Here is an 11,148-nt window from a genome sequence, read left to right on the forward strand (position 1 = left end):
AACCACTCTCAAAGTTGAAAGTGACGTTTCTCCGGCGATGCCAACGTGAAAGGATAAGAACTATTTTTATTGTCTATGGTTCTTAGTTCTTACTAGCCATGTGACTACTCACGGACTGGTTGGTAGAAAATGTATGATACGTTTATTACGAACTTTAGCCATGGACCTAATAACGCTTTTGTAAATTCATGTACATAATGATAATTACATGAACTTAAACTTCACTTGACGCCATCTTGATTGACAAAATCGGTTCGAGTTAAATCGAAACGTCTGAACGACATCTTGTTCAATTTTTGTCGTTCAATAAAATTCGTTCAGTTAAAATCGCTCTGTCAGAACAGGGCATACCGGCTAAGCCATAAATAAACCAATCCGGCTAAGCTACTGCAAATAGCTTGTCAGCGGGAACATGCAACAAATAATAATAATATTAATGTTGCTAGTAAAAAATAAATCATTGCCGGTATACATAAATATTATATATATGTGAAAAGGTGGCTGAGTTGACATCGCTCTTGGGTCCCACCCAGGCGTAGTGTGTTCAATTCCTCGGCTGGCTAAGTCCTCCATCACAACACAAGCAACATTTTCCGCTTACTGTGGTGGTAGTAGGAGATTTTCAAATGTTGTCAGGTTATTCGTAACCCGGGAATGTTTGTCTTTCTTTAAGAAAAAAAAACACATATATAATACTAAAAAATAGAGATAATAGTACTAGGTCTTTCAGCGAGTCAAGTTTTTAACATAATATTTTTTCATTTCTGTAGGTGACAGTAGGTGGTTTAGTCCAACGTTCTTTGTCCATATTTTTTTTAATGCTTAGGTACGATTAGTCTTTCATTTGACGTAAAACGAGTATTGTCAATGTGATTCAGTCTAATTTATGTATATAGGGCTTTTCATATGCTGAAATAAATTTTTATACCACAGAATTACTCTTACTGAGAAATTTTTAGATTCTGATAAAAGTATGGAAAATTACACCTTTGTTCGAAAAAACTTTTATTAGCTGATAAATTAACTAATGAATGTTCAACTGATTGTACATTATTAATTCCATATTATGCTGTCTCAGTAGAGGTAAAGTCACAAGGAGGAAATCCATAATTGGTTTATTTTGGCTTTATAATACTTATGTCTTATGTACAAACTGATTAAATGTAACTGTCGATTTCCCGAAAATTAATAAATAAATAATCATTCGATTCTTTTGATGTTTCGATTAAAATATTTCGATCATGCGCATCACTAGTTTTTACCTTTCCCATGAAGATAGTTGATTATGATAGTTGATTTATGCCCATGAATTCCATGGATATTTTCTTTTTTGACGTTTCTCGCATATTTGTATTATTTTTTTAGTATTTACTAAACATTTATTATAGGTTATTTAAAAAGTGGTTTTATTCAATGCTTCGATATTATTATTATTTTTTAAACTATTATCACGTGTCTTCCTGTTTTTAAAATGACAGATGTAACAAAAAAAATTATATTAATAATTCCATCTATTAAAACAAAACACTTATTTGGAGTGGAACCCGCGGTTCTTTTTGTCATCAAGTCATGTTGTCAACATTTTAAATCTTCCTGTAGTATCCCTCCAAAATTAGTATTTTTGATACAAAGTTCCCTTGATAGAATGCATGAGCGATTGAATATGGGACATTGGAAAAATGTGCCTTTGAATGATCGTCGTAGCATAACTGTCTTATGTTTCTTTAAGGTATATCCAATTCTTTCCAAAGCAACTGCTAATATTTTGTAGCTTGCCTGCTTTATAACCTTTTTATCCATTTCAGGTACTTGCCTTTCTAGAAAACAATGACAGCTCCTTGGATAATGTTATCAACGGAGCATTTCAAATAATTGATAATGGACTACTATTTGGGGCGCCATTAGCACAAGTGCAAGGGGACTTACTTCATCAATGTGCTAATTTGCTATCTTTGTGGAAATTACAGTAAGGTTTATTCATATTGAGTAGGCTATATTACTATATTGTAGAGATTTCAATTTTCCTGAGGACAATGCACACTTGCATAACTAAAGAATAGGTACCTATTTTTAATAGTAATTAAATATTTTTCTAGGAAAAACGGTTCAGATAATATAGCCGATTGTTCGTCATCCAAGGTAAATGAGAAGCACACAGATGTTCTCAATAAACATAGCACCCACACTCTGGCGTCGGTCTGCTGCGCTTCAGAAGCTGACTGGGAAGATATGACTTCCATTTCTTCAAATTCCAAAGATGGGAACGGCTCGCATCAGTTTAATTTTGGCATCACCTTAAAGAAAGATATTTGTCCGTCAATGGAAACATTTAACTGGCGATATTTTGCTAGCAAAACACCCATAGTTTTACTTGATTGTATAACTCATTGGCCAGCCATGAAGTTGTGGCCGGATATGAACTATATATTAAATAAAGCTGGCCACAGAACAGTCCCCGTTGAACTCGGTACCAAGTACACTGACAAAGATTGGACGCAAAAACTGATGACTGTTAAGGATTTTATCCAAACACAAATTCTCAGCAAGCAACCGACCATCGGTTACTTGGCTCAGCATCAACTCTTCAATCAAATATCTGAATTAGCCGCTGATATTAAAGAGCCTGAATATTGCTGCTTGCGCGAAGATGACTCTTTAGCTGAGGAAGAGACTGATGTAAATGCTTGGTTCGGTCCTTGTGGAACAATATCGCCACTACATTTTGACCCCAAACACAATTTGTTGGCCCAGGTAATATGAAATAAATAATCATCATGCTGTCAAATCAATATATCTCAGTGAAATTCATCATAATCATTGGTCGGTGTTTGTTTGTTTTATCCACAGGTAGTGGGAAAGAAGTTGATTATCTTATTTAGTCCCGAGGACAGCCCCTACTTGTATTGCCACCCTGATAACTTGCTCCGGAACACGGCCCAGGTTGACCCCACGCAGCCAGACTTGGAACTGTTTCCTGAATTTAAGAATGCCACTCCGTATTCGTGCATTTTAAAGCCTGGGGAAATGTTATACATTCCTCCTAATTGGTGGCACTATGTGAAATCTCTGTCTATAAGTTTTTCAGTTAGTTTTTGGTGGAAATAAAGCATTGTAATTGTTCCTAACTAACCATCAAAACGTTACTCAAACATCAGATTGATTAATCTAGGATTTGGGTTTCTTAAAATAAAATACTTTATTTACTCACTTGTATTTTTATTATGAAAAATAATGTAAAGGTGTGAAACACGTTTTATTGATTTTTCAGTTATTTGTGGAAAGGCAAGCTTAACAGACCAATAAAACTTTTATTATACTGGAATAATGTATTGACAAAGTGGTATTATAGCTTGTTGAGTGGTGGTAACCACGGTACATCATTGTTTAAGGCATTGCATCTCGGTAGCTGCAGATTAATAATTAATATTAACTTAGGATTTAGTCAAATCAAAATGCAAATACATATTCTAATGTTTTTACAACACAGTTACAGTCAGCATCTTACAGTTACAGACATTCAACAAATACAGTCACTAGTCAACCAAACAATCACACACAAGTAACATTATAAGAATCACCATTACAATTCAAAACATTCAATACTTTGTACAATTTCCATTACATAATAAATAGTACATCAATATTTATACTATCCATATATCCAGGACCACACCGGGTGGGAATAGTGACCATAATAGCATAGATATTTTTATATTAGTCTACATTATATATTAAGGAAAGAAATGTGAGTTGTGTCCTACAATAAGTAAAGCTTTCATAAAAATAAATACTATTCGTGTTAATAAAATGAATAATTCATTTTGCCGAAACCACGGAAGACGACATATGTAAAATTTAAAGAAAAGGGTTCTGGATGGACCACCTGCACACCGATGAGTTAATTTTAAATAAAGGTAATGACCTAACCCTTTCATACAAGATAGTTTACTACATACAGAGTTCATTGTTCAATTGGCATTTTCTGGTCATTCTAGATTCTCTTCCCATTGGGATTGGAGAATAACGTGTCTTCTGTGAACATTTAATTTCGAAAGTCACATAGTAAAGTGATCATGCGCAATATGGAAAAGGGTGTTTAATTGCCAATGATAAAAGAAATTGCAAGCTAACAACCAGTGCCTGAGAAATATTCACAAATCAAAGGAACAAAGATTAAAATAGACTAATTTAATTATTCATGTTTTTGTATCAATTTTATTAAATTTTTACAAGTAAAAATCAAGTTATTTTGGAGAAACATATAAAATTAGGTTACGGCATTACATTATTTTCAGATTATATAGTGGTTAAAAGTTTTTTTTTAAAGAAAGACAAACATCCCAGGTTATGAATAACCTGAAAATATTTAAAAGCCTCCTACTAACACAACAGTAACTGGAAAATGTTGCTTGTGTTGTGATGGAGGACTTAGCCAGTTGAGGAATTGAACACACGACGCCTGGGTGGGACCCAAACGCGATGTCAACTCAGCCACCGACCTGCAGATATTCACAGGTAAAACGGGATAATGCAAGTATTAATTTTCTTATTCAATAATTAATTCCTTATGATCCAATGTTAAAAGTTTAGTTAACTAAGAGACAAATTCGAAAGATGATTGTATTGATAAATCAAGTATATAACTATAAAAGATTGTTAATATACTTTATCACAAGTGATACATAAAAATCTTTAGAAATTATAAATCTTTATAACAGATAACAAAATAATAATTATAAAACTATAAAGGTAAATATTTTGTAAAACTGGCGTTATCATTTGAAGTGTGATAACTTGATAACTAATCAATGAGTATTTTTAAAAGTAGATAATCATACATACATATTTACAAAATATCAACTGATAATGAAAATTATAATACTGTTTTGTGAATAAAATAATATTTAATGTTTCTCCTCTCTATATACATGGTGTCCGGAAACTCAATAGTACAAGCGGGGAAACCAGTGAATGTACATCGCATTTGGAGTCGATTTTGTGGTAACTTTTTTGATGCGAGTTTTCATTTTTGAGAAAATGTACTCCAAGTACGATTTTTTAGGTCAAATTTGAAACAAATATGTCGCTAGAGGGTTAATATCAGCTGTTTAACTTATTTTAAAATGCGTTGAATCGTAGAACCGACTCCAAAAATTGTTTTAACCCACCGAAAAAAATGGAAACTTAAAAATTCAACATGCTCAGATTGAAAAAAATTATGTTTATTTAGTTCTCTATGTAATGTAGATTCATCAGTTTCCCGCTTGTACTACAAATTTTCGGATACCATGTAAAGAAGAGTGTCTGTTGATTTTATGCAAATCTACAGTTTTATCCCAAGATTGGTGGAATTTTGCACGCTTGACCTTCAAAACAAGAAAAGATAACTGTCTACATGAAATTTCGAAAAACCATCCCATCCCCTTTAGCAGGATAAAGACCGGGCAACGCCGGGGATTGAGAATACATATTAGAAGTTAGAAGGTCAAGCACTCTGATAAATCTAAAAAGGCCAGTGTACTATTGATATTTGCAATTTGCCAATGAGAATACCTTAATAAAAATGAGAAGTAACAAACACGGCAGGGTCCTATAGTAATACTACCACGGATCTGCAACATTGCTGCAAAGGCACGTTACTAATAGATATTCTCCATATTACTAATAAAGAAACCTTGAGTCATAGGAAAACCAAATGAAGACCCTCAAACTTGAGCCCGCTATTTGTGGCATGTGAGTTCACCTGAGCAGGCTCAAATGAGGGGCTGATTTAAAACCCCCAATCCCCAATTGTGCACTCACACTATTTGTAAGCAATACATTTTCGTTTACAATGACAGCATGAATATAATATGCATATGGCGCCGGAGGTGTGCATCACACTATACGATTAGCAGGGTGTAGGCTAAAGACAAAAGACACTACCGTATTTCTTTATGTACCCGGTATATTGCATCACCAGTAAAGTAGATAAAATCAAAAGTGTTTTTATATGCAAATAGCATTTTGAGAATGATAATGTAAGAATGGTCAATGGATAATACCAAATGCTGTAACAATTGAGCTGCCTTAGATAGAGCAGCTGAGGGCGACATTTAAGAAGTCTTCGAAGCCAATACTGATGATGCCCTGCTGCTGGGAGTCGCGGGAGCGGAAGGCCTCAGTGAAGCGCTGGATCTGCACGCACAGCACAATGAACTGGTCCACCGACACCTCCTTCTTGTTCACCACATCGCTCTTGTTCACCAGCACCTTGATGAAGTCCGGTGAGAAGCGGAATCCCATCTGGCTCAGGGCTGAACAAACAAAATATCCAATCAGCCTAATGCTTTCAGTTACCCTTCCTCCTCTTTTCAGTGCTTCAAGCCGATATATCTCAGTTGGTGTAAGTCATTGCAATTCTATTTTAAACATTAGTCTGGATCCTAGATTTCAAGTTTAAACATTAGTCTGGTTTACAGTACAGAGTTGTACAGAGCGTGAATGAAGACCATTGTGCTAAAACTTCTCTGAAATATGAGCAGCGCTCATCGGAACTCTTCAGTAAGGCGGAAACACCCCAAGCCCCAATACATTTATTTATGCCGAATAGAGATGGTGCCACTTTCAGTGGGCTCGAGGATAATTCCAGCAGGTAGAAGCTTCAAAATTGCTAGTATGCTTTACCAGGTGTCTGGTGATGAAGACAGACAGATTTTTAGCACACAACTCATTTTAGTGACGATCAACCACTACTGATCTGGATATCGCTAATCCGAGACAAATCTAGTTAAAAGTTGAATATTTTTGGTATGAGAATTTTGAAACACCACAAAAACAAAATTGTGACAGTAATAATAGCTGCATGAAATAGCTAAATTACAACTATAAAATTTGGATCATACCTTGCAAAATTTTGGATCATATCATACCTTGCGATAACTCAGGTTCCTCTATGTGGCCTGATTGGTCTCGATCATAGGTGTGGAATACTCCCAGCCACTGGTTGATATAGGCATACAGCTTGGAGAACTCTTCCACGTTGATGGTGCCGGAGCGGTCTCCATCAAACATCCCTATAAAGCGATTACAGGTGAATTACCAGTATTTAGCCTAGTCTGCCAAGTACAATGTTAATGGGATTTTCAGTAAGTGTTTGGATGCCAGAATAGTTACCTATCATGAGACGGCAGGCGGTATCCGAGAAGTGCTTCCCTTGGGCGTTGACCAAAGCTCCCTGCAGCTCCTGGGCGGAGATGTGTCCGGAGCGATCTCTGTCCACGGCAGAGAACCACTGCATGATCTCCGGAGCCACACCTCCCATATTATATCCTGGCTGCTTCACAAGCCGTACAAAACAATTAGGAACTACATCATTTATTATTATTATTAAATGTACAATATTTACACATTATGTATAAGCTCTTTATACAAAAACTTATGAGCTAAATCAGTCTTAAACAGCCCACAGACCGGCAAGTGTCACTTATGCAATAGGAAGGTCATGGGGCACAATTAGAAAACACTCGCGATTGCAAATAAGGTCCTATCACTATGAATAGGGAAATGTTCTGTTGGAATCTTCTCTGTGAGAATCGTTCCCCTGCCCCGATGTGGTGAAATTCACTATACAATCGGGATCACCCTGGTAATAGTACAGGGCTCCTCCGTGTCCGTCCATGGCGGATAGCAGACGGTGACCCTCGTCTGGGGGCACTCTAACCGCCTCCGAATACACGGGGACTCCGTTAATCTCCACAATACTAGGATACTCTTCCCCGGGGAGAGCTTCTAGACTGCTTCTTTTAGCGGAGTCTCCAGTTCCGCTGTCTTTGCAAGAAGATCTTTCTGATATATTGTCGGTAAATATGTGGGTTCCAGGACGGTCTGCTTCCGTGGATAAAGGGGCCAGCTGTAATGAGTCCGTAGTGAATTGAGGAATCGGGGTATTCATACGCTTTCTTGTGTGATAAATAACAACAACCCAGACTATGGAAGTTCCAACCGCACAGCAAACAACCGTTATAATTATTATGCCTTTCATGTCTTCTTCATTCACCACGGATGTTACTGGAGGTAAAACTCTTAGTTTTGTGGAGTCCTTCATCGTTCCCAGGGAATTGGTTATTTCACATTCGTATAATCCTTCATCACTTGGTACAGCCCCGACTATAATCAAAAGCTGATCTTCAGCAGTGAAGAAATGTCGTTCAGTTCTAGCAATAGCCGAGCCGTCTTTCAACCAGGTGAGTAAAGGTTTGGGTGATCCAGAGATCATGCACTCCAAGACTACAGACTTGCCGGCAGATACTTCTTTATTGACCATAGCGTTGACAAAGGACGGGGCTTCCAGTACAGTTAAAGTGGCGTTCGAAATGATAGCTCCTGCGGGATTCTGTGCCGTGCAGCTGTACACGCCCATATCTGATATGTTAGAGTTGATGATGAAGAATGCATAGTCTTTAGGCATAACATGCATTCTCCTCTCTCTGGCAGCCGGGAAGTTATTCCCTCCGTCCTTTTGCCAGGCAATCTGCGGGGCGGGCTCCCCGCTGGCCGCACACTCCAACTTGGCAGTCTCTCCCGCTTTCACTGTGATATTGCTGGGTCTTTTTATAAACTTGGGAAGTATAACAATGGTTATTCGAGCCTTGTGCGAATACGTCGTGTCAAAACTATTGGATACAACGCATTGGTATTTACCAGAATCAGAATTAGTGATATTTGGAATAAACAATTCTGAATGGGCCTTCAGAGTGTTTTCATCAGAAACCAACTCCTCCCTAACAATTGGGTTGGTAATATTTACATTGTTTCGCTTCCACAAGAATACCATACGAACGTTGCTAGTGGACACAGCCTTGCAGTGTAGGTGGGAAGTGCCTCCCTTGATAGCCAACTGCGTTTTAGGATGTTCCAAGATCTTAGGCTTGGGAGAATCATTGCAGGTGAAGTTCTCTCGGTTCAAGTGAAGGAGGGGCTTATTCCTCAGCCATGTGGGATATGCACAGACTGCTTTGACAGAGTTAGGCAGTGGGAGACGTCGCACCCAAAGAGTTAACCATTGCAGATTACAATCACACAACAAGCTGCTCGTATTCATGTGTAGATCCTTGAGGTTCTGCAAAGGATCGAAGGCGTGATCTTGTAATGACGTTATGTTGTTTTCATTCAGGTCTAACGAGGTGAGCATGGTCAGACCAAGAAAGGCTTTATTACTGATGGACTTGATGTGGTTGTTAGCCAGTGAGAACTTGTGTAGATTGACTAATCGCTGAAAAGGTCCATTCATATCCTCAACGGTCCACGATATCTGATTATGGGATAACTCTAATACTTCCAGGTTTGGAGTATGACTGAAGGCATTTTCTGCAATAGTGGAAATTTTATTATTGTCTAATTTCAAGCGTCTCAGGCTGGAGAGGTGTTGGAGAGAATGACCCTTGATGCCTTCTAGGTGGTTTTTGGACAGATCAAGTTCCTCTAGCAACCCGTTGAACTCCCAGCAGCCTTGCTCCATGTCCACCAGCATGTTTGAGGAGAGAGAGAAGTAGGTCATGGTGGCCAGCCCATACATCCAACCCTTGGCAATGACAGAGATAGAATTGCGATCCAACTGTAGAGATTTTATGGATTTCAGGCCAAAAAACACAGCATCACTCAAGTGGCCTATCTTATTACCTCGGATCCTCAGTGTGTCCAAGTTTTCTAAGCCCTGGAAAATTAGTTGCTCCATTTTTTGAAACTGATTTTCGTTGAGTTCCAAAACATTGAGCCCTTTCTGATTTTGAAATAAATGTTTGGGTAAAGAGGAAAGGCGATTCTTGTTGATTTTCAGCTTGAGGAGGTTTGTCAAATTATCGAAAGCGCCACTTTGAATGATCTCGATTCGGTTATTGGTCAAGTGAAGCGTCCGAAGGGAACTGTTCTTGGGGAAGACGAATGGAGTGAGCTTCTCGATATTATTATTGTTCAGGTTCAAGTCCTCCAAGGCGGGTAATGCCGCAAGGGAGACCGTGCTAACACTTCGAATCTCATTATGAGACAAGCTCAGTTTGCGCAAAGTCTTCAGAATACCTACATTTGGTATTGACGTAAACGAATTCTTACTGAGTTTAAGATCTGATAGGTTTTCAAGGTGAGACAAATTGCAGATAAAATCATCTTTCAGTTTATTCGAGCCGAGGTCTAAGGTTTCCACCCAGGAAGGTAATTGATCGAAGAGCCCAGAGATGTTTCCTTGGGAACACGACACGAGAGTAGATAAACACGAACATTCTTGCGGACAATCATTTAATCCAAACACAAGATTAATGTTCCAGAGCGGTAGCGTCAAAAACCACAATAGACAATGGTAACCCATTTTAACACTTGTTAGCACGTATGTTCACTGTACTTCGTAGAAGTAACTGTGCAATCATTTTCACAGCCCATTATTAATTTTCTGCCATCCTTTTTTCAAATATCTTGGAATACGAAGTATCAATGCTGAATTACGCTATGAAACCAATATTTTATTTTCAGGTGCAAAACAACCCACAGAATCAGCGGACGGCCATTTTATTTTGACAATAGCTGGGTTCCGAAATACCAACCTGCCAACATGAAATGCACAATGAAAAATGTAAACTGTCTTATGTCTGACTGAAGTAGGAACTACAAGTAGGTTTACAAGTTTAGTTGTTTGTTTACCTAAAGGTAAAATCCGAGATAGTCTAGTAATCACAAAATCACGAATGATAAATGATAAAAATATAATTTAAGAATCCCAAAAAACATTGAATGTTATTATAACATGTATTTAAAAAAAATAAAAGGTACGACACACCAATAAAAAAAATATAATATTTACCGACAAAACAATAGGTACACAAAAAACTCTAGATAAATATTTACTTCAGGAAAGTCATAAATAATAATATCTTCGCCAAACGCATCACCAAAATATTTATTTATTATTTATTTAACGCCCAGAGGGCTTTTACATGGTTGGTAGTATAATTTTAATTTGACAGATACTTTGAAACATAAAAAATAATAATAAAATTACATTTGATAAAAGCCATGCAACAAGTCATACAAACACAAGAAACAAAAACAGAAAATTACAGCTATTTGTAGGTTTACATGATGTGTTTAGGAGTATTGTAGAAATAAATGTTTTAAATG

The 11,148-nt window shown here is 37.3% G+C and overlaps 3 protein-coding genes across 4 annotated transcripts; 1 reads left to right on the forward strand and 2 right to left on the reverse strand.

The window, feature by feature from the left end:
• The first annotated feature begins 1,308 nt into the window (after window positions 1-1,308).
• LOC149421613 (bifunctional peptidase and arginyl-hydroxylase JMJD5-like) lies at window positions 1,309-3,108 on the forward strand. 2 transcript variants are annotated; one of them, XM_089634939.1, is made up of 4 exons: window positions 1,309-1,350; window positions 1,806-1,966; window positions 2,097-2,751; window positions 2,848-3,108. In XM_089634939.1, the coding sequence occupies exons 1-4, from the start codon at window positions 1,315-1,317 to the stop codon at window positions 3,103-3,105; spliced, it is 1,110 nt and encodes a 369-aa protein (XP_089491065.1). In that variant the 5' UTR covers window positions 1,309-1,314; the 3' UTR covers window positions 3,106-3,108. The 2 variants fall into 2 exon arrangements, with proteins under 2 accessions (XP_089491065.1, XP_089491064.1); XM_089634938.1 differs by lacking the exon at window positions 1,309-1,350 and adding an exon at window positions 1,357-1,729.
• A 2,956-nt stretch (window positions 3,109-6,064) lies between these two features.
• Window positions 6,065-7,320, reverse strand: LOC149421614 (peflin-like). Its single transcript, XM_089634940.1, has 3 exons — window positions 7,156-7,320; window positions 6,912-7,055; window positions 6,065-6,296 (listed from the first exon to the last, which is right to left on the reverse strand). Exons 1-3 carry the CDS (start codon window positions 7,301-7,303, stop codon window positions 6,070-6,072), a joined length of 519 nt encoding a protein of 172 aa, XP_089491066.1. The 5' UTR covers window positions 7,304-7,320; the 3' UTR covers window positions 6,065-6,069.
• A 211-nt stretch (window positions 7,321-7,531) lies between these two features.
• Window positions 7,532-10,770, reverse strand: LOC149421615 (leucine-rich repeats and immunoglobulin-like domains protein 3). Its single transcript, XM_089634937.1, has one exon. The coding sequence runs from the start codon at window positions 10,340-10,342 to the stop codon at window positions 7,532-7,534; it is 2,811 nt and encodes a 936-aa protein (XP_089491063.1). The 5' UTR covers window positions 10,343-10,770.
• Window positions 10,771-11,148: the final 378 nt, after the last annotated feature.

This window comes from Hesperophylax consimilis, chromosome 8, assembly GCF_061612785.1.
Source record: "Hesperophylax consimilis isolate HC1 chromosome 8, BYU_Hcon_1.0, whole genome shotgun sequence".
NCBI lineage: Eukaryota > Metazoa > Arthropoda > Insecta > Trichoptera > Limnephilidae > Hesperophylax > Hesperophylax consimilis.

Coding starts and splice junctions, on each gene's coding strand:
- LOC149421615 (XM_089634937.1), bottom strand. CDS start 10,342: ATGGGTTACCATTGTCTATTGTGGTTTTTGACGCTACCGCTCTGGAAC.
- LOC149421614 (XM_089634940.1), bottom strand. CDS start 7,303: ATGGGAGGTGTGGCTCCGGAGATCATGCAGTGGTTCTCTGCCGTGGAC. Junction 7,056..7,155: donor CGCCTGCCGTCTCATGATAG/GTAACTATTCTG, acceptor ATCGCTTTATAG/GGATGTTTGATGGAGACCGC. Junction 6,297..6,911: donor GGAACCTGAGTTATCGCAAG/GTATGATATGAT, acceptor TTGTTTGTTCAG/CCCTGAGCCAGATGGGATTC.
- LOC149421613 (XM_089634938.1), top strand. CDS start 1,472: ATGACAGATGTAACAAAAAAAATTATATTAATAATTCCATCTATTAAA. Junction 1,730..1,805: donor CTGTCTTATGTTTCTTTAAG/GTATATCCAATT, acceptor TATCCATTTCAG/GTACTTGCCTTTCTAGAAAA. Junction 1,967..2,096: donor CTATCTTTGTGGAAATTACA/GTAAGGTTTATT, acceptor ATATTTTTCTAG/GAAAAACGGTTCAGATAATA.